The sequence below is a fragment of the Notamacropus eugenii genome, chromosome 4 (assembly GCF_028372415.1).
Source record: "Notamacropus eugenii isolate mMacEug1 chromosome 4, mMacEug1.pri_v2, whole genome shotgun sequence".
NCBI classification, from domain to species: domain Eukaryota; kingdom Metazoa; phylum Chordata; class Mammalia; order Diprotodontia; family Macropodidae; genus Notamacropus; species Notamacropus eugenii.
The window spans coordinates 826020-848204 of NC_092875.1; the positions used below are offsets into that span (position 1 = coordinate 826020).

Genomic DNA, 22185 nt, shown 5'->3' on the forward strand with positions numbered 1-22185 from the left:
GGAGTTCTGGGGTGGGATTAGGCAGTGGGCAGTTCGTAAAGGAACATGCGCATTTGGCATCCACTGCACAGGTATTTTACCCAAAATGCATCAGGAAATAGCCCAAGGTGGGGGGGGGCCCACTACCTGGAGGTGTGGTTTTGGGCCTGAAACATCACTACGTCAACCATCAGTCAGGGCTGGCTCAGAAATACCAGGCTGCTCTCATCAAGTCTTGTTGAACAAGATAATGTAGGGGAGCATACCTATGTCCAAGTCTAGGATACATGTGATTGGTCAGTGAGTAGTAAATGCCATTATGACCCAGTGCGCAGCCCGTTCAGCCAGTACACAACTGGTTCAAACTAATGAGTTCTGTAGGAGCAGCTGGCTGCTGTCTCAGGAAGGGAAATAATGGTTGTAGCTGGGGCAGGCCGTGTCCTAGGGCTGGGGAGAAACTGCCTGAGATAGCAATTTGAGGCTAGGGAGAAATGGGATTTTAGACCCAAGCATATGTACCCAAGCACCCCATCAATTGCACCCTCTTTGCTTCAGTTTCCTCATCTGTAAAATGTGCTGGAGAAAGAAATGGCAAACCCCTCCTATATCTCTGCTAAAAAACCCAAATCAGGGTGTGACGTGTAAAAGCTTCATAACTTCTGGCTAATTAATCATTCTGTTGACCATGCTAGCAATAGTTAATAGAGGGGTCAGTGACACTCCTAAATGCCCAAGACCTCTCGTGGAACCTGCCAACAGGCAACAAGACTTGGGGGAAAACCAGGTTTATCAGGACCTGAAGGAGACTAGCATCTTTGTAACAAGGACAACAAGACGAGGGGGCATGGCTCGGGAGAGGACAAGGGCAGAAGCCCCTCCCAAATTCTTTTCACTTGGGAAGCATGAAAGTCCAGCCATTAAAAAAAGGATTTGTTCTGTGAAGTTTGAATTCAATCTAAAGGCTGCACTTGAGGACAAAGCACATGTGGCATTGAAGACGCAGGTTCCCCACCACTGTGCTAGACTACGAAGATAGGAGGGTCCACTGACCTGCAAAGGACCCCAGCTGGGTACAGAACCAAGGATACACAGGAAATCCAGCTTGGGGCACAAATAGCAAATTAGGTCAGCTGGGGGGGCTCCATCCTTGACATCTGCAGGGCCTCCTGCATGCTCTGGGTCCAATGTTTCTGGAAAAAAAAGACAAGGTCAGGGGATCCCCCCTTCATCAAAGGTGACCCTGGGTACACCGATGGGTTCACCAGTAAGTGGATGCTCCCTGGGATAGCCCCAATCACAAAGCAGGACCAGAACCATTAACCAAACACAGCACAAGCCATAGTAAGAATGACCAAGATTAAACCCAACGCCACCAAGGTGATCCATCCAGATATAGAAAACAAGAGCCACCATGACATCCAAAGCTAAGCCTCCCTGCCATGTGCTCCCCTGCCCTCCATCGAGTCAGCGTAAGTCCTGGATCCCACACAGCCCCCAGCTCCTCAGGGCAGTCTGAGAAACACCATGTCCTGAAGGGCATCCCTCCCTTGGCTTTTCCATTCTAGTGCCAGATCACCTATAGAGGCTCCTCAGATGCTCCTGCCAGAATCCCTTACAAATCAGATCCCAATGCAAGGTGACGGCGACTCTCAGAATTTACTTCTCCAATAATAGTTCATGTCACAAAACCCAGCTCAAACCTTGCAGTTCTAATCTTCTCCATAATGGCACTAAAAGAGAAACCCAGTTTGTACCCAAAGCTTCAGGGAGTTTCCATGGCAAACATCCCAAGCCGTTTCACACTAAGCTCGGTACATGTCACAAACACTCTTCACAACAAGCTGAAGCGTCACTGACACACTGATGTTTGCACAAACCAAACACTTTAAATACCTCAGAAGTCAGAGCTCACAAAGCCTTTCAAACGACATATATATTCATTGGAACTTACTTATCTCGACATTTTTACTCAAATATTTTTTAAAATTCCACAATATTTACCAATTAACTGTTAATTATTTTAAAACTGCACATTTAAACACCATTCGATTTAAATGAATTCTGATTTAATTCAATTATCCAATTACGCCCTCCCATAGGAGGAGCAGAAACAGACAAGGATTTTAATTAACCCTCACACAAAAACATAGGTCACAGAAGACATTTCTCAAATGAAGTCACATAAGAGTCACCAAGCTGACTTCAACCATTGCAAACAGGACAGCCCTCAAGTAATCACGGTGTTTATCATGAACGGGTTTATACCACAGGACACACGGTACAAACAGCTGTCATTCCCACATTGATAAAGAACTTGAATAAAACTGACTTTGCCATGGATGTAACACAACAAACTCGAAGAAAACTGGCTGCACAAAAATTCAAACCAAACTGAAGATGTTTCTGATTTAGTTTCCATAATTAACAGAACAAGAGCTAGGTCCCACAAACACCTCTTATACTGAAGTCATTTTGAAACATGTAAAGGCTTTATTTTATAGACACATGTGTCTAGTAACAGGCAGGATACCTAGGCCAAATACTCATTTACTTTGAGTAATTTGTGCTAAACAGTTGTTTAGGACATAGGAAAGGTTATTTTACATAAATATATATGTGTGTATATGTAGATATAAAATGTATACATATGTGTGTATGTATAATGAATAGCTCAGGTCTTATACACACATATTATATTTTAGTAGCTCAGACATAACCCAGCCGTAGTCCATGGGATAATGATTTTACATCATGGTTGCATCTTTGTGTCATACCTTTGTCCATTTGTTCCCATATTATTCAGAAGGAATGAGCTATTTCAGGGATTTAATCTTAAGCATGACCATGTAAACATTGGCAGGCAGACAACAAGCCCAAGTATTCATTTACCCAGTTGTTGGGGATATGGAATGATGGCTCATTCAGGTTGAAAACATCAAGAACTGACACACTTAATGTTGTGCCCATGTTTCTACTGACCACTTGCTCAGATGATAGAAATTTGCCATAAAAAGAAAAGGCAGGGACATGATTAAAACAGCATTCACCTTCAGAGACTGAACAATCTACAGGCTTCTGAAAAAAGTTCTGGCCCTAATTCATTAATTGATTATTAACATAAGACAAATAATCATTTATCTCAGGGGTCACAAAGAGTTAGACATGACAGAACAACAATTATTATTGTTGTTAATGTTAATAAGTGATGTGTCCAATTCCCAAACTCCCCCTGGAAAAGTATGGGAGTGCCCAGAACACAAGGCGGCTGTGTGACCCTGAGCAAGTCACTTACATCTTCTCAGTGTTCCCAGGCAATTAGTCCATAAATGAAATGACTGATCTGCATAATGGAAGGCATTTTCCTACCTGTGTTTGATGTACAAATGAAACCACAGTACCATTTGCCATTTCTGTCTCCAGATCCTTTTACAGATGAGGAACAAACAGTGTGAAGTGACTTGCCTAGGGTCACACAACCAACAAGTGTCTGGAGCCAGATTTGAACTCACACTGATGAGCCTTCTCGACTCCAGGCCCAGGACCCCATCCCCTGGACCATGTACCTGCCTTACAAATCTGTTATGTAATCTCACATGGGCTCTCATTATGGCAAGGCAATCCTTTCACACATCCCTCATTGACTGACATCCCACTCACTGCAATGGCTCTTGGCTCTTCCAAATCTTTTCAAGCCTTCTCAAAATTTCCATGGCTCTTCTTACCCCTACCCTCTCAGTTGAGATCCTTACCTCACATTTCACAGAAAAAAATTGAGGCCATTTGCTGAGAAGTCTGTCTTTGCCCCTTCTCTTCTCGCATGCCTTCTGCCTCTAACGTCTCACCCTTCTTACCAAGACAGAGCCCTGGGCTTGGAACAAGGGTGTGACAAGGGGAGGGTCCACCAGTGATGAGGGGGCTGTCATTGTGTGACCCAAAGGGAGGCAGAAGAGACACCTCCAGCCTCTTCTCCCCCACCCCTTCTCCAAGGGAGACTTTCATTTCAGCAGGAGGAAAGGCAGGAGGTTGGGACCAGAGGCCACCACTCGGTTCTCCTCAGAAAGAGCTGGCACCAGACTAGAAGTATGTCTACTGCTCCTTTAAATACTGTTAGTCTATGGGATATGATCAAGTACCTTCTAACTTTGGATCACTTTGTCTTGATTATTGGGAAAGAAAGGGGGATCCCAAGCTCTATAACCAAGGTTCAAGAGGCATAGTTTCTGGGTAATTTAATCATTTTATTAATAAGGCTAGGAGGTTATTAATAAAAGGATGTCCTTTGACTGTCTCTCTTAGATCAAAGATCCTTAATGATGCTGGGGTTGATGGTGGGATCACAGTTTGCATGCCCTTTGAAGAGGAGGTTTTCCTGAGGGATGACGATCAACTCGGACTGGCTAACACAATGGGAGGTGTGGGCTATATTAAAATGAAGGTCTTGGTGTAAATGACTTGGGTCACACAAATCTTGGTCAAAGAGACATCAATTTCCATATCATCTGTCTTGATAATAGGAAGAATCAGCCTTTCCCAGGCCTGTATGAGCAAGCACAATGAGCAGGAAATCTCTCATAGGGCATGAGATCACTCAGCTCAACCAAGGGAGAGAGATCCTGGATCTCACCCAAGGGGAAACTCCCTACAGTCTCTAGTGTAACTAGCTGGACATGCTAGAGACTGCCAGCTCCTCTCATGTCTTCCCAGAGTCTTTTCCTTCAGCAACCTGAAGAGGGGTTGGCCTCATCTGTCTTCCATCTACAAACTGGATGCCATTCTACCAAATTAATTTACTCATTCAGTGCCAAGCCAATCAAACTGACAAAGACTCATTTTATAGTTAGAAAAAATAACAATAAAATTCATCAGGAAAAACAAAAGGTCAAGAGTATCAAGGGAATTAATGAAAAAAAATGTGAAGAAGGTGGTTTAGCCACAGCAGATCTCCAACTATGTTATAAAGCAGTAATCATCAAAAACAACTGGTACTGGCTAAGAAATAGAGTGTTAGATCAGTAGAATAGATTAGGCATACAATGACCATGGTGATTTAGTGTTTGACAAACCAAAGAGCCAAGCTATTGGGTCAAGAACTCGTTATTCAATATAAACTGCTGGGAAAACTGGAAAGCAGTTGAACAGAAACTAGGTATAAAGCAACATCTCACACAGTTTACCAAGATAAGATCAAAATGGGGTACATGATTTAGACATACTATAAGAGATACTATAAGAAATTAGGGGAGGATGGAATAGTTTACCTGTCAGATCTACAGATAAGGAAAGAATTTGTGAACAACTAAGAGACAGAAAGCATTACAGGATGTACAACAGATAATTTGGATAACATTAAGTTAAAAAAAAGTTTTGCACAAACAAAACCAATCCAGTCAAGATTAAAAGGAAAGCAGACAGCCATGGAGAAAAATGCTTTACAACTCTGATAAAGGCCTCATTTCTCAAATATATAGAGAAATTATTCAAATTTATAAGAATACAATTTATCCCCTAACTGATAAATGATCAAAGGACATCAACAGGCAGTTTTCAGATAAAGAAACAAAACTATCTATAGTCATATTAAAAAATGTTCTAAATCAGGACTTCTTAAACTTTTTCCATGTGTAACCTCTTTTACACAAGAAATATTTATGCGACCCCAGGTATACAGGTATATAAAATACGTATATGAATCAAACATTTACTGATAATAAATCATAAAGGAATTTATTTTTAAAAACTGGTATATATACAATTTTATTTTTTATTAAAAAAGAAAGCAAATTTGCATACTAATAAGATGACTGAGCCTGTTTACTTTTACATAAAGAACTGAATTTTGGTGGAATGTTTGATACTGCAGGACATAGAGCATCTTCAACAATTTTCAGAATTGATCAATATTTAGATTTTTATAATTGTCAATGCTGAGAACGCCACTTCACCTAAACATGTCATACAAAATAGCAGAAGTATATTTAAGACCATTTCAGAAGTTCTTGGAAATTCTGTCCTAAACCCAAGCCAAAGTTCATTGAACGATTTTGTATGTTCAGTAAAAGCACTGCACTTCACAACATATAATAGTCTTGAATCTGACTGGAGGTGTTTCTGGCAACGTTCACTGACATTGCGTGGCATGATCACATGAACAGTGCAAAGTGCACATGTGTGTTCAGAAGTTGTGCAATGCAACATGGGCAAGTGCTACCAGAAATACCTGGAATTCATTACACAGTTGATTTTGAATGAATTTATGGTCGTTGTGCATTCAGAAATCTTTTACTGTTGCTAAATTTTTTGTGACTCCCATGTTCAATTACACAACCTCATATGGGGTCTCAACCCACAGTTTAAGAAGTGCCACTTCAAATCACTAACAATTAGAGAAATGCAAATTAAAACAACTCTGAGGTACCATCTCACACCTATCAGATAATATGACAGAAAAATAAAATGACAAATGTTGAAGGGATGTGGGAAATTTGGGACACTAAGTGGTGGAGTGGTGAACCATCCTAGAGAGTAATTTGGAACTACGCCCAAAAGGTTATGGAATTATGCATATACTTTGATCCAGCAATACCACTGCTGGGTCTATTTCCCAAAGAGATTTTTTTTTTAAAGAAAAAGGATGTATATGTGCAGAAATCTTTATAGCAGCTTTTTTGTGTGGTGGCAAAGAATTGTAAATTGAAGAGATTCCATCAACTGGGGAATGACTGAACAAGTTGTGGCATATGACTGTGACAGAATATTATTATACAATAAGAAATGAAAAGCAAGATGCTTTCAGAAAAATTGGGAAAGACATAAAATGAAGACAGCAGAGCTAGGTGAACTTTGTACATAGTAACAGCAATGTTGTACAATGGACAACTGCGAATGACTTAGCTATACTCGGCAAATGCGATGATCTAAGACAATCCCAAAGGACTCATGATGAAACATGCTATCTGCCTCCAGAGAAAGAACTGATATTGTCTGAATGTAGACTGAAGCATAATATTTTCATTTTTCTTCCTTCCTTTCTTTTTCTATCTTTCTTTTCTTTCTTTCCTTCTTCCTTCCTTTCTTTCTTGTTTGAGTCTTCTTGTACAAATTGACTAATATGGAAAGGTTTTACAGGATTGCACATTTATAACCTATATTGGATTACTTACTATCTCAAGGAAGGGGGAGGAAGGGATCAAATTTGGAAGTCAAAACTTAAAAAAAAAAAAAGCCCAATGTTAAGCATTGTTTTAAAATGCAGTTACAGGGAAAAATGAAATATTATTTTAAATAACAACCCCACCAAAAAGGAAATAAACTTAGGTTGACATATGGTACATCCTTTAAAAGTTTTGTGTAACGAGAAGTAGCTGAATCAACTACCAAAGGATGTAACATTTCGCTTCTTTTCATTGATGAACAATTTAGTCCCTGAAAAGAATGGGAAAAGAACTTTGCATCAGTTAAAAGAAAAACAAAACTGCTAAAAATCTCCATAGGAGCCAGATGGTACATGAACAATTGCGGTGGAAAATAAGCTGAGCCCTACGTAGGAAGGAAAGCCCCTTGTAGAGGATGTAATGAACTCTGGTTTATTAACAACTTCTAAGAATGGGGCTGTGGAGGAGCAGGTTTGTCCATGCTTTGCCATAATTTAAGAGGACTATTTGGGAACTAAACATTGGCTATTGCTTCAGAGAGGCAGGATCCCTCAGCTCTTTTATGTGTAAGCCCAGCCCCAAAGCTCATGGGCATGACTTCCAGCACAATCATATGCCCACAGCTTATTCATCCATTCCCAAATTCATGGACATCCCTTTGATTTCCAAATCTTACTCACCACAAAAAGAGCTTCTATAAAAATTTTTGTACAAGTAGGTGCTCAGGGCCTGCCCTGAGCGGTCGCCTGGGGCTTACCTCTCCAACTGCTCCAACCGCCTTACCGGTCGTCCAACGGTTCCGGCCCCCTCCTGTGGGGGAGGGGAATGACCAAACAGTGCACTCGAGGAGCTGCTTACTACACTTTATTGCCTACCCCAATCCTCCCGACCTTCCCGTGATCCCCCTCATATACCCTGCCGTAGCTCCTCCCATGTTCCACCCTGGAGGCAGAGCTCAGCTCCGGAAGGGGCGTTCCACCCCCGGGCGTCTCCGGGCTCACCAGGGGGCCAGGGGCCAGAGCTCGTCCCCCTACAACTCCCCCTTTTTGTTTAAACAGGGGCGGTGTCCTGCACGTGGGGGTGTTGCGGGGGTGCAAGGAGGGAACGCAGGTCGGCCTTCGCATCCAGGATGGCTCGTCTGATCAGTGCACAAACACAGCGCAGTAAGCAGGGAAGGCAGACGCAGGTCACTAGCAGGAAGGCGGCTGGAACCAGAAAGGTGGTAAGCCACTGGAAGTTCACTAGACCATCAAGCCAGTGGATGAGGTCGTTGGCTTCTTGCGCGCGCTGTCGCTGGAACTCAGCACTGGTGTTCCGCAGCTCCTCGATGAACAGGGCCAATTGCTGGATGTCCCCGGTTGCGTTCTCCGCCAGTAGGGTGCCCTGCAAGGCAGCGCGTACACTGTTCCAGTCGCCAGGAAAGGAGGTGTTAGTCCCGTTGACGGGCAACGGGGTAACGCAAAGCGGGGCATATTTGTAGTGGCACGGCAGGTGCATGTAGAGTTGAGTGAGCTGAAGGTTGTCTCCGAGCCACAGGACTGTGGTGGCAAGGGCCCCGATGGATAGCTGAAAGTGGTTGTTGATGGCGTTTTGGACAGTCCAAGCGCTCAGTTCTTCGTGCATGAAGGTCTGAAGAGTGGACGCCAGGACGTCAACGCTCTGTCGCAGTTCTTGGATCTGGAACTCCTCGTAGATTTCGATGGCAAGGTTCAGGAGCCCAAACACGATGCCGCCCGCATCCCGGCGCACGCGGGTCAAGGGAGCCTCTCGTCGCGTGCGGGTCAAAGGGGCCTTTGGGGGCTCGTGGGCAACACGGTGCCACAGTTCGTCAGTGGGCGTGAGAGCAAACTGTTCAGCTTTGACAGGAAGCAATTGATAGGGGACTCTCCGCACTAGGAAGATCAGGCGGTCTTTGTACCGGACGTCGATGGTGTCTGTCAAGGTGGCCTTGAGGCAGGTGACATTGTACCTGGGCAACCCTGCTGTCGGTGGCACGTACTGTTGGCGTTACCAAACACCGTCTTCCACATACTGCCCGTGAAGTCACGGCAGTGGGTCAGGGCCTTGGTGGAGTTGAAGCAGGGCCACACTTCCACTGTCGTATTCGTGGGGGCAAGAGCAAGTCCTACTTTCCAGAGTTCCGAGTGGACAGTCCCGTAGGGGAAGTTGAAGCGCGGGTACAGTCCAAAGATTTGGAGACCGCGCTGAGCAATGTCTAGACAATACTGGGCCAACAGGAGGTACCGATTGGGAAGGCTCCTTTTCGCCTTCTTGGGGTACAGCCACTCTATCGCCCCATGTTGTTGGTAAAGACAGGCGATGTGGGAGGCAGGGTTAAGTATGACAGCATAAATGGGGCTAACAGGGTCATACTGCACGATATAGCCGTCAGTTCGGTGTTGGATGTCAGAGAGGGCCTTCTTAGCCTCGGGGGTCCACTCCCTGGGGGAGGTCAGGTCACTGTCCCCCTTCAGAATATCGTACAAGGGTGTCATGAGGTTTTCGGGGATGGGCGTTGTGGCCCGTAACCACTGGAGAGAACCGATCAGTTTTTGGAAGTCGTTCAGGGTACGGACTTCCCGGGAATCGATGTTGGGTGGCTGCCGTGAGGCACGACCGGCCTGTAGGGTGTGGCCCAAATAGAGGTATGGGGCCGTGCTTTGTATCTTATGTGGCGCCACCTGAAGGCCGTACTCCGCCAGACAGTCCAGCACCCCTGTTACGAGGGCTGTCAGCTTGGTTGCGTCTGGGGAGGCCAGGAGTATATCATCCATGTAATGCAGGATGACAGCGTCTGGGAAGGTGTCTCTTATGGGGGCTATCACAGCCGCTACATATGCTTGGCACATTGTGGGGCTGTTAGCCATCCCTTGAGGGAGGACTTTGAACTGGTACCTACGAGAGGGACCCTCGAAATTTAGGCGAGGAACCGAAAAGGCAAACTTATGGCGGTCCTCGGGTCGTAAAGGAATGGAATAAAAGCAGTCCTTGATGTCTATGATCTGTATGCAATAACCCTTCGGTATGAAGGCCGGAGATGGAAGCCCGGTTTGCAAAGGACCCATGGGCCTCATGCACTGATTGATGGCACGGAGGTCGATTAACATCCTCCATGTGCCAGCCTTTTTCTTAATGACGAATACGGGAGAATTGAAGTTACTGGTAGTGGGTTCTATATGGCCCGCCTCTAGCAGGCCCTTCACTATCTGTTCTAAGGCGGTGAGCTTTTCTGCACTGAGGGGCCACTGTTCTACCCACACAGGGAGTTGGGAAGTCCATTCTATTCGTGGGCATCTCACCATACGAGTGGCCCCAATCAGTTTTCCGCCACGTGCTCTGGGGTGACTAAGCGCACGTGCATTTGCTCAAGGACGTCCCGGCCCCAGAGGGCTGACGACAGCCCTGCTATCTTTAATGGCCTGAACAGTCCGGTTTGTTCTGCGTGAGTCCATGTCAGGTGCCTGGCTGCCTTTCTGGCTATCTGGTCGCCTCCCACGCCAGCGACCGTGAGGGATGAGGCCTCTAGAGGCCATGTGGGAGCCCATTGTTCGGCGTTTATCACGGACAGGTCCGCTCCAGTATCTAACATGCCGAGAACAGGGCGTCCTTCTACCATAAGCGTCATCATAGGCCTCTGCTTATCTACGACTTGGCACCAGTTTATGTCCGGGGTGTTCTCTTCCACCCACGGGAGGGCGATACCGCGCCCGATAGGAGTCCCCGGGGGCAAAGTAACAGGGTAACAGTGGGGGTTGGTGATACAGACAGCAGAACCCCCTGCTGGGAGTAACTGTGTGTGCACGATGCCGGGAAAGTACCCGGTAGGCCCTACAACCAAGCGAGGAAAGGAGGCCGAAGGGACATGAATCGTTGTTGTGTCCCACGGCTTGATTACAACGTCTAGCTCCTCTCCTTCCCCTTCTGCCGAGGTACATGTTAGTACTTCAGTTGTCCCAACTCTCGGCGATACCTGTCGCCCAAGCCTATGGGAAGCGGTTGTGGTCCTATCGGGGTCTCTGGGGCTACGTGGATGGGATAGCTTTGCGGGTGCCGGGGTCGGGGGCCCCCACGAGGAGGGCCCCCTCTCCCGTTTCCCGGCACCGAAGCACTGTACCGCTTGTTCCGGCACCGGTTAGCCAGGTGCCCCTTTTTGCCACAGATCCAGCAGGCCGGGCTAGGGTTTGACCGGCAGTCCCTACTCCAATGCCCGGGCTTGCCACAGCGGTAGCAGGTGCCGCCACCACCCCGCCTTCCGTCCCCAGCGTCCCGCCGGCCATGAAGGCCGGAGAGCAGTCCCTGAGCCAAGGCAGTAGCCATGGCGGTTAACTTGGGGTCTTCGCTGGGTGCGCTCAAGAGGTGGTCCACTACGTCTGTCAGAGTGGCAGTCGAGCTGAGACCGGACAAGGCCTTCTGATATGGGCTCCTAAGCCCCTCTTTCACAATTTGGGTAATGACCAATTCAGTGCCTGCTCCCTGGCCAAGGAGGCGCTGTACTGTTGTTTGGACCCTGCTGACGAAGTCAGTGGGGCTTTCCTCAGGCCGCTGCTTCAGGCCTGTAAGCCTGGAGCGGCCTTCTCCTTGGGCCTCCACCTTGGCGAAGGCCCGCAGAGCACAGGCCGTGACCCCAGCAAACACCATAGGGGTGTAGTCCATTTGGCTCTGGAGGGTTTTCCACTTCCCAGTGCCAGTAAGCATCTCAAAGGCATCGTCAGAGTTAGTGATGTCCTTTTCCTCGATGTAGAGGTCGGCCTCTCTCTTACACAACGCCTCCCAGGTTACATACTGGCCGGGAGTGAGGACCGTTTGTGCTACGTCCTTCCAATCAGCGGGGGTCCATGGCCAGGTAGCAGTGGCGTTCTTTAGCAGTTGGGAGACATATGGGGCCGAAGGGCCGTACTTCGCCACTGCTTCCTTCAGGTCTTTAAGTATCTTAAACGGTACTGGCTCATGGGCTCTTTGCCCCCCTGGGGGGGCATCTCTCACTGGGAACATCCGTGGTACGGTGTCCCATCCTTCCAGGGTCTCCCCCTGCCTCATGGCCTCCTGGAGGCTCCTAGCCACCATACTCCCTCCTGGGGGCCTACCGCTGCGCCCGAAGGCAAAGTCTGTGGGCAACGCCAGCGCGGCCAGGTCAGCGGCAACGTCCTCTACCTCTTCCTCTCTAGGGTAGCGTCTCCCTGGTTTGGGCCTTGCGCCAGCGCCGGAGGTACTTCCGGATTGCTGCGCCACAGCCCTAGGCCGCACGCCATCTTGCTGCGCCACAGCCCTAGGCCGCACGCCATCTTGCTGCGCCACAGCCCCTGAAGGACAGGGGGGTGCAGTTGGCTGAGGCCTCCATTCCTCCTCGGAGGTTTCTCCTAGTGAGTCCCCCACTTGGGTCGCACAGGACGCAGCCGCAGCCGGGCGCGGCGCGCCTTGGAGGACTATCTTAATCAGCCCGTACATGGTACAATCCATGTCCGTTAACAGACCGGGCGTGAGCTTCTCACAGGACGCCATTTGCTGGCCTACCAGCGTCCAATTGTTCTTTGTGATCCCCGAATATTCTAGCCATGGGGATACCTTCCAAATATGCTCAACAAACTCTCGACAATGGCTTAAATGGGGCTTGATTCCTTCCTTCTTGCAGAGCTTATACAGGTGACTAGCAAGCACTGCCTTCTCCTCAGGCTTGATCAGTGGGACACTATACCCCTGACCCATGGTTCCCGTTTAACTGCGAGGCGCTGCTACCCAGCGACTTCTTCCCGCGGTCAGCGGGGATCTCTGCGCTGATGAACAGCGACTTCTTCCCGCTCCCAGCGGGGCTCACCTTACTCGCTTACGGGCGTTTGGTCCTTCCCCCCGGCTGTGGGGGGCCTACTGTCCCTGTTCGGGCGCCAGCTGCTCAGGGCCTGCCCTGAGCGGTCGCCTGGGGCTTACCTCTCCAACTGCTCCAACCGCCTTACCGGTCGTCCAACGGTTCCGGCCCCCTCCTGTGGGGGAGGGGAATGACCAAACAGTGCACTCGAGGAGCTGCTTACTACACTTTATTGCCTACCCCAATCCTCCCGACCTTCCCGTGATCCCCCTCATATACCCTGCCGTAGCTCCTCCCATGTTCCACCCTGGAGGCAGAGCTCAGCTCCGGAAGGGGCGTTCCACCCCCGGGCGTCTCCGGGCTCACCAGGGGGCCAGGGGCCAGAGCTCGTCCCATGTTCCACCCCGGAGGCAGAGCTCAGCTCCGGAAGGGGCGTTCCACCCCCGGGCGTCTCCGGGCTCACCAGGGGGCCAGGGGCCAGAGCTCGTCCCCCTACAAGTAGGTCCTTTCCCTCTTTTTTGGATGTCTTTGGGATACAGAACCAACAGTGACTTTGCTGGATCAGAGGGTATGCACAATTTCATAGCCCTTTGGGCATCGTTTTTGGCCAGGCTATTCAATAGGTGGACAAGGACCAAGAAGACCTGAAGCCTTGGGGTCTCTCTCCTAACCCTACAGCTCCCTTTCCTAAGCAGTGTCTCCCACTCTACATCACTTTGCCCTGCCAGGATTCTGGTGTCACCCTCTGTGCCCTGTGGAGATGAGGCTTCTTGGTGGTCCCTCCCCACACAGTTTCTGGCACAGTCCTTCTGGGAGCTGGGATGCTGAGAATACAGTACTGTGGCTCAGAGTTTGGTTGGAGCTGACAGCAGCTGGGGAACATTTGTGAGCATGTATACGTAAGGGGGTCAGGGCAGTGATGGGGAACAAGGCCAACCTCTCCCCGGAGGACCTTGGAGAGTAGACAAGCAGGCCAGTTAGCTGAGTACGCCATGGAGGCCTTGTAGGCCAGCCCTCAAGTCCACCACCAGGCCTAGCTGACTCCAAACCTGGGGGGCTGACCATTTTACAAGGTGAGACAGTGGGCAAGGGTATGTGGTACACCCAGCCTCATTCATGGCTCTTGCTGTTCAATGAAGGTGGAAAAAATCGCCGGAAAAACCATTCTGATTGGGTCCACTGTGCTGAGAGCTTTATAAATATTATGGCATCTGATCCTCACGACAACCTGGGTGGGTACTATTAGCATTCCCGTTTTCCAGTTGAGGGAACTGAGGGAAACAGAGGTTATGTGACTTGCCCAAGGTCATATAGCTAGTAAGTGAAGAGATGTAAACTCTGGGAATCAAGTGTGAGGACACTAGAAGGAATGGACCTTGCAGTTCTACATTACTAGAAGTTAAGCTGCCTTTGACACATGTATCTTACAGGTATGCCTCACATGCTTCCTGTGGATATTGTGTGTATTATAAGGGGAATGTTTTGTAACTATTCCTGCCATACAGTTTAAGTAAATGTCTTTGCTAAGAGCTAATTGAGTCCATTAACTCCATAGGAAACATGCTGGCGATTCATGAGCACAGTAGTACAAAGTGGATGGCCAGAGGATGCCTAGTTAACTTGGGGTTAGATCCTGTCCTTTCCCTCTCCCAAAACCTTAAACCTACTGCACTCTGAGGCCTATAGACTGGTCCACACTAGACCCCTGCCCAAGCTCCACTTAAGGGCTGTTTTCTGGACCCTCCTGGCCTAAGAGCCATTATCAGTAGTAACTGTTTGGTGTTTCCCTCCCAGCCTGATGTGGTTATTTCTCTTTGCGTCATTAAAGGGGCCATCCCCTGACTATTTCTTAAACAGGCCTGTTTACTGAATGGGCGTTACCTCACCCTAAGTGAGTACCTTAGGCCTTAGCCTAAAGGGCTCAAGGTCTCCCAGTGCATCCTGGGCCCTCTCCAGTCATCCTGATGAATATCTGGTCACTGGATTCAGACGGCTCAGGAGCAGAAGTGAGCCTGGTGACCTGCACAGCCCTCCCTGACTCCAAACAAAGCCAAGTGCCAGTCATGTCATCACGTCTCTGATGGCGTGGTCTTCTTCGGCAATGCAGGATGAACACAACAACCACAACAAATTGACCCATTCCCCAACTGATAGATGGTCAAAGGATGTGACCAGGGAGTTTTCAGAGGAAGAAATGAAAGCTCTAAAATGCTCTAGATCACTATTGATTAGAGAGGCAAATCAGAACCGCTCTGAGGTAGCCCACCCCACCTATCATGGCTAACACGACAGAACAGGAGGATGATAAATGCTGGAGAGGATGTGGGAGAGCTGGAACGCTGATCCGCTGTCGGTGGAGCTGGGAGCTGATCCAGCCATTCTGGAGGGCGGGTGGGAACCATGCCCAAAGGGTACAGAACCGTGCCTGCCCTCTGACCAGGCACTATCTCCTCTAGGACCGATCCCCAAGACGTCATGGAAATGGGCAGGGGCCCCACGTGCACAAAGACATCAACAGCAGCTCTCTGCGGTGGCCAGACCGGAAGTCCAGGGGATGCCCATCGCCGGGGAAGCAGTGCCGCGCTGTGAGGACGACGAGCAGGAGCACTGCGGAGAGGCCCGGGAGGACTCGCGTGATCTGGCGCTGAGCGGAGGAGCGGAGCGGGAGCACCTCGAGCGGCAGCGCCCAGGGCCGGAGCGCGTCTTCTGGCGGCCTTGGCACCTCAAGGACTTAAAACACGTCCGCGGGACCTCGAGGCGGAGCGCCTTCCACATCCGAGGAAGATCCGGGGGCCTGGGCCGCGGGAGGAGCCCGGCCTGCTCTTCTGTCTGGTCCGTGGCTTCTCCGCCACGTGCCTTTGAGAGGGATGGACGCGTGGAGCCGTCCCGGGGAGGGAGTGGGAGAACAGCTAAGACACGTGGAAGTGACTGCGGGACACGGAAAACAAACACAGTAATTCAATTAGAAATAAAGAAAGACTGAAACCGGAAGAAAGCCCCTTCTCCCCCGAGCTGATCCCGAGGGACAGCGCCGTGGACAGACTTTTGGGGGGTTACGGGTGAGCGCTCTCCACCTCCCTCAGCAGAGCATGCGCAGTCCCCTCCCCGGTCTCAGGCCTACGTTTCCCAGAAGGCCTTGCGGGCCCGGCCCTGAGCTCGGGCGGGACTCCGTCATAACCGCTTCGCACAGCGCCCGCGGCTGCTTCCGCTCCCTTCGGACTCGGCCGCGGATGCCCCACTGGCCACGAGCCCGAATAACAGCGCCGTGGGCGGGTGAGTCGGTACCGAGGACCGGAAGCTCTGGGGAGGAACCTGGAGAAGAGGGGCCGCGCTTCGTCCCGCCCCCCACGCATTCATTGGTCGGACCTGGGGAAGTGGGGAGGTCTGGGACCTATCAGGTATCACCTCGATTACGAGAAGGCTACAGGCTCTGAGCCAATCGCCTCTGAGTCTCCCTCCCCTGCGCAGACACGCCTCCTTCTCAGTCGCGTGCTCCCATTGGACAGCTCCCGGGGGTGGGAATAGGGCTGGTCCCGCCCCTCTTCCTAGTACGGACACGTGCAGTGGGAGTGGTGGATCTGAACCCCCGCCGGGCCCGCATCCAGCTGCCAAGGTCACTGCTCCGTCCTTGGCCTCCGGGGTTCCCGGGCCTCCCCCGGGCAGGGGCCGGGGCGGCTCCTCTCAGGCTTCCCCTTCCCCCCAGAGCGAAGGAGAAGAGGAGGACGCGGCGGTGGAGATGGCCCCAGGGTCCCACCAGGTGAGGTGCGGTGTAAACCGGGCTCCTTCCTAGAAATCAGCGGGTTCGCCTCATTTAACAGAAGAGGAAGCTGGGGCCCAGAGAGGAGAGACCGGGCAGGAGGCAGGACTTGAACCCAGGTCCTTAGGGTCAGAGGTGCCTCTCCTAGGGCACTTCTATGGGGTGATGGAGCTGGATCTAAGGGAAACTAAGATAGGGTAAGGGTGTGTGGGAAGCAGACTTGGGGAGAACACACCTGACTCCATCTGGTCCTTACATGGGTCACGTTTTGGGGGCTCTTTGGCACGTGCCCACCGCCTCCTTTGGTTCCTGAAATTCACAGGACTTTGAATAGTTGCAGGAACCATCCCCTTCCCTTTGTCCTAAAGAAAGCATGTAGCCTGGTCAACGGTGACTATTCAGCTGACGTTTCCTGTCCTCTTTTGGAAGTGTCTGTGCTACATAACACGGGTTTTTCTGTTACAAGAATTTGAGCCTCTTGCTGTACAAAGACATATACGGTTTTCTTCATCTCTGGGTAAGGTGACGCAGGAGGAGAGACTTAGATATGGCATCTGTGGGATTGCGAGACACCCATGTCCACCCTCTCCTCAAATGGATTCAAGGTTGCTTGTCCGCCTGTATGCTGAGCAGTGACTGGCAAGAACTCCCCAGGGTCTTGTGGCAGATAACAGCAGATGCTTCTAGCACACTTGGATTGACAAAGTACTCCACCACAAAAGTGGGTGCTAGTTTGAACTTATCCCCTATTTCTTAGGGTCCAGTAACATCCCCTCACATTCATCTACAATTTGCCAGCTGTTCCACCGTCACTGGGCATCTACTTTGTTTCCAGTTTTTTGCCTCTCGGTAAGGGGAGTTGTACCCACATCGACTCTGGGAGCCTGGTTTGCCAGGCTGGTCACATCTGTGGGCTTCTACCTACCCCTACCATCCCTCCCAGGAGGGGACCCAGTCCACTGCTGCAGAACTCCTTTTTACCACATCACACTCCTGACAGCCAACATTGGACAGGAGGGGGCTTTCTCTCTCCCTTTTGTCTCATCACTGAGTCTCATGACCTGTGTAATAAAGCTGTTACAGGAGTTAGCACCCAAGCCATGAATGACTTCACAGCTGTTGTTCATATGCTGGAAATAAAAATGCTCAGCTAAAAATCACAGGAAAGTCCAGAATTTTGAGGGCAGGCCTTTGGGAGATCTCCCTGGAATGTGTGACCTAGAGACACAGGGGTAAAGGAAGGGGGGGGATGTGCCAGTGAGGGGACCAGGACTCACGTCATCTTCTGACAAGCCTGTTTGGTTTTTAATATCCAGGGATTACTGTGTTGTCTCTATTTGGAAGTTAGCATCTGGAGCAGGATGACTAGTGTTTGTTGCCAGCCTCTCTTTATCAGATGTGAGCTGATGATTTCCAGGATTTCATCTGGAGTATCAAGAGTGAAGAATGTGGGAACAGGAGGTGTGAGGTGACTGGAGCGCCCCCTGCACACCCCCAACCTAAGCATGTTTACTTATTTACAAATTACACCCTATACCATACTCTTGATTGTGCGCATTCAAAAACTTGCACAAAAACAGTTTTTAAAAAGGGTGATTAAAAAAGAAATATGTGGAAAATCATATTTGTTAATGGGACACCGCCCATTTTGCTTCCACACAAAGCATTATTAGTAATGCTGCTTGAATGAGAGCAGTGTAATGAGAAAAGGCTTTCCTCACATTTGGAGATTTGAAAGTACACTCTAAGCTCGTTTCATTTCAATGGTATTTGCTTTCAAGGCTGTCAGGCCTGGAGAATACTTGGGATCCCGATAGAAGAAGGCTGTTATTGGCCAGTTTCACTTGTCATCCTGCCCACTGGCTGTATGTGTATGTAAAGGTTTTGGTTTGGTCTTCCTTGATGTTAAACAGTGATTCTTGCAAATTATTTTGTAAGGTGATGGATTTTTACATTTCTAACAGATGAGTTTATGACTCCCTAATACTTTTCATCTAGAGGATTTTCAGGTAGGTTAGAAAACTTCCAAATATAAGTGGTAGATTTGAGTGCTTTTGTCGCTGCCCCCAGGGAGAAGAGAGCGACTGACAATGTCAGACTGCAGGGAGGTCAAGGAGGAGGAATGTGAAGAAAGTTTGACAATTAAGAGCAGTTCTGGCCAAGTGAAAAGTCAGTGATAATGAAGAAATTAAGGTTCTGGATGATGGGAGAAGGCTTTGGGCACCACATAGATCCAGCCCATTGGTGTCTGCCCATCCTGCATTGGGTGTTTATGGGGGAGAATGAGGGTCAGGACGATGGTCAGCTGCAGGAGGGGTGGCTGGAGAAATGCCCACTGTGGGCTCACCAGTCTTGCTGTCCTCTGATTGGTGGGTGGGTCAGCCCCCTCCCCCCACCTTGGGGCATCATGGTGAGTTTGTGATCTGAGCTCAGTCCCAGATGGTTCCTCTTGTGGATGGAGGAGGTTTGTCCCTCAACCACACTGGGGTGATTGGGGAAAAGGGACTGTGTAAGCCAGCCAGTGCGGTGATGTGCACCGCCCTCAGTTTTCTGGTTCTCAGGAAGGGTCTGCTGATGAGCCCTCTGGTGCTGCTGGGGTGTGAGCACAGCTCCCTACACTTCCTCCTGGCTCCCTCCTCCTCCGGGGCCATTGGAAGGACACTGCCTGGGCAAGCACAGGTGTCTGGTCTTTCAGGAGTCGGTGACATTCAAGGATGTGGTGGTGGACTTCTCCCAGGATGAGTGGAGGCACCTGAACCCGCTTCAGAAGGAGCTGTACCGAGAGGTGATGCTGGAGACCTATGGGAACCTGGTGTGCCTGGGTAAGGTGGCTCCCCTGGGCCCGTGCTTGTTCCTGAGGAGTGTCTAGTGAATGCTGTAAGGTGCCTGCAGGGTTGGGCAGTTCCTGCCTAGTCCCCAGATGACTGGTCCTTTGTGGGCTGAGACCCAAGGTGCCGGTGCTGCTTGATCTCAAGGGAGTGGTTCGAGGATCCTAAACTTCAGCATGGAACAGAGTGTGGTGATCCACTGGGCGTGTTCCCTCACTTCGTTGTATTTTAAAACTTTTCACTGATACCTATTATGTACATCCTCTTCACTTCTGAACATCCCTTTCCTTCCTCCCTTTGAATAAAAAAGGAAAACAATTAAAAAGAGGGGGTAAAGACCTTCCTCCAAGCCTCCTGTCTTCTCTCCCATCTCCCAGACCCTGGGCATTTTCTCTGGCTGCCCCCCATGCCTGGAGCTCCCTCCCTGCTCACCTCTACCTCCTGGTCCCCCAAACATGTCCTCCAGGGCTCAGGGAGAGGATTTGAGCCCACGCCCTCAGTTGGCACTGTTTCTGCTGAGGCACCCATGCCACACCACTGCACCCTTTACAACTACAAACTGATCATTTCGTTGCCTTGTCCCTGCGACTATCCCTCCTCATCCTCTGCCCCCTCAGGCCTAACATTCTCCCATGATGTCGTGGAGGGTTCTCTTAGCAGGGTGTGGGTCAGACAGAATGATCTGGGGGCTGCGATTGAATTCAGAGGTGACAGTTCCCAGCCCCTTCCCGTTTCCTCTGAGCAGGACTTGCAGCTTCCAAACCCAATGTGATCAGCCAGCTGGAGCGCAGGGAAGTGCCATGGAGGTCAGGGCGAGAGGACCCGGACAGCCACTGGGCAGGTGAGTCATTCTGTGGGATGGAGGCACCTGCGCTTCCTTTGTGGTGCTGGGATTTCATCATTTCAACCTGTAATTTCCGAGCTTTCCTGTCCCTGGTCTGTGTTTCCTTCTGACTGTCCTTTTGGTCTCATCTGTGAATTTGGAAAACGTGCTTCAGGGCCTGTGCCTATCCCGGGCTCCCATTGGAGGCCAGTGGGAAAGGTCCCTGTGGCCCTGGCACTGCCACCTTCCTCTTCCTCTTCCTCTTGGACTCCACAGTCCCAGCTTTGAGCCAAGCTGATTTGTCAGCACAGACTCATCTTTCGGCGTTTGCTGCCTTCCCTCCACATCTGGGTCCACAAGATTGTGCTGGCATCTCATTCCCTTCTCTCCATCCTTTCTCCAAAAATGGCATAAGAGTCTTTTTCAGATGCTCCCTAAAATCTAGGTCTACTCATTCTACGGCATTCCATGGAATGTCAGTCTAGCAACTCTGTTAAAACAATCCGTTTTGGATGAAGCCAAGCTGTCTCTTGGGCATTCCTGGAGGCTCCCTGCCTGCCTGTCTGCCTGACCATATAGTCTTGCCATCCCTGGCCTCAGGTTTGCTGGCTCCCGCTCTTCCCTTCCATGAAATCAGCACCACATTTGGCCTTTACCCTTCCTGGAATCACTCTCTTTTTTGGCACAGACTTTCAGAGACATGAATGGCAGCTTACAGCAGCCACATCTACCGGTTATTTCAGGATTTCTGGATATGTGGCTCAGCTGCCTGGAGACCCCGTGCCCCTGATATCCTTTATTTCCCCTCCCGTCCAGGCCAGAGATCTCTGTAGAGAAAATAGGGGGAAGAGGGGAGCCTCCTTCGAAACCTCTGACCCCTTCAGGTCATACTGAATTTTTACTTCTTCCTTGATCCTCTCCTGAAAGCCTGCCGCCCTGTCCATCCCCTGCTCCCTGCCCCTGGCAGCCACATCACACCCCTTCTTTGCCATCCAATGTATCTTTCTGAAAACAGAGGAACCTTCTGAAGGTGTCCTCACCCCAGCTCTCCCATGCTGGCTTCCCCAGTGCAAATTGAACAAAGGCTGGCAAGTCTGTGCTGAGGGTTCAAGAATATCCTACAAATGCAGCAGATCTTGAGAGAATGATCTTGGGATTTTAGGCCACCCTCAATCCAGACACTCAACAGTGTGACGGGGAATCCCTAGTGTCGAAAGGGAAAGGGACTGGTCATTGCCCCATCAGGCCACATTGGAACACTTCCAGTCAAGGCCAGGGGCAGCCAGACTGCCCTTTAGCAAGTGCTTCAGAGTTCGAGGCAGAGCCTTACTGTGCTGAGCATTCATAGTGTGACCTTTGACAGAATATGTGCGTTTTTGGCCTTAGTCTCTCACCTCTAAAATTAAGCAGTCTCTTTATGTTTGGTGATTTGGTGAGACCGATTTTGGGCTTTCATGGTTTATGCTGAGCTGAAAAGAACTTCTCCATAGCTTCTGCCCACTCGTCTCGGGGCTGCTCTTCAGAACAGCCCTGACCAACTCTGCCCTTTGTAGAAAGACACAGCAGTACAGTGGGAAGATCCTTGGACCTGGAATCAGCAGACCTGATTCCTGCCCCTGTCATCACATGGAGGAGCCATGTGACATGAGACATGGCACATAGTCACTGTGAGCCTGAGTGTTCTCATTTGTAGAGCAGCTTACCCTCCATTCCTACCCTCCAGGGCTGTCCGTGTCCAATCAGTCACCACGTAATAAGCACCTGCTGGGTGCCAAGCATTGTGCTAAGCACTGGGGATGCAAAGGAAGATCATAGGCGGAGCTCCTCAAGGAGCTCACAATCTGTTG

At 49.9% G+C, this 22185-nt stretch overlaps 2 protein-coding genes across 3 annotated transcripts; both read right to left on the minus strand.

Moving 5' to 3' along the window:
- Positions 1–3: 3 nt before the first annotated feature.
- On the minus strand, positions 4–9441 carry LOC140502766 (endogenous retrovirus group K member 18 Env polyprotein-like). Its single transcript, XM_072606762.1, has 2 exons — positions 7888–9441; positions 4–1169 (listed from the first exon to the last, which is right to left on the minus strand). The coding sequence occupies exon 1, from the start codon at positions 8751–8753 to the stop codon at positions 8181–8183; it is 573 nt and encodes a 190-aa protein (XP_072462863.1). The 5' UTR covers positions 8754–9441; the 3' UTR covers positions 4–1169; positions 7888–8180.
- A 1625-nt stretch (positions 9442–11066) lies between these two features.
- Positions 11067–19384, minus strand: LOC140502744 (uncharacterized). Of its 2 annotated transcripts, none has more exons than XM_072606712.1 (2): positions 16923–19384; positions 11067–15858 (listed from the first exon to the last, which is right to left on the minus strand). In XM_072606712.1, exon 2 carries the CDS (start codon positions 12831–12833, stop codon positions 11067–11069), a length of 1767 nt encoding a protein of 588 aa, XP_072462813.1. In that variant the 5' UTR covers positions 12834–15858; positions 16923–19384. The 2 variants fall into 2 exon arrangements, with proteins under 2 accessions (XP_072462813.1, XP_072462814.1); XM_072606713.1 differs by lacking the exon at positions 16923–19384 and adding an exon at positions 16052–16179.
- Positions 19385–22185: the final 2801 nt, after the last annotated feature.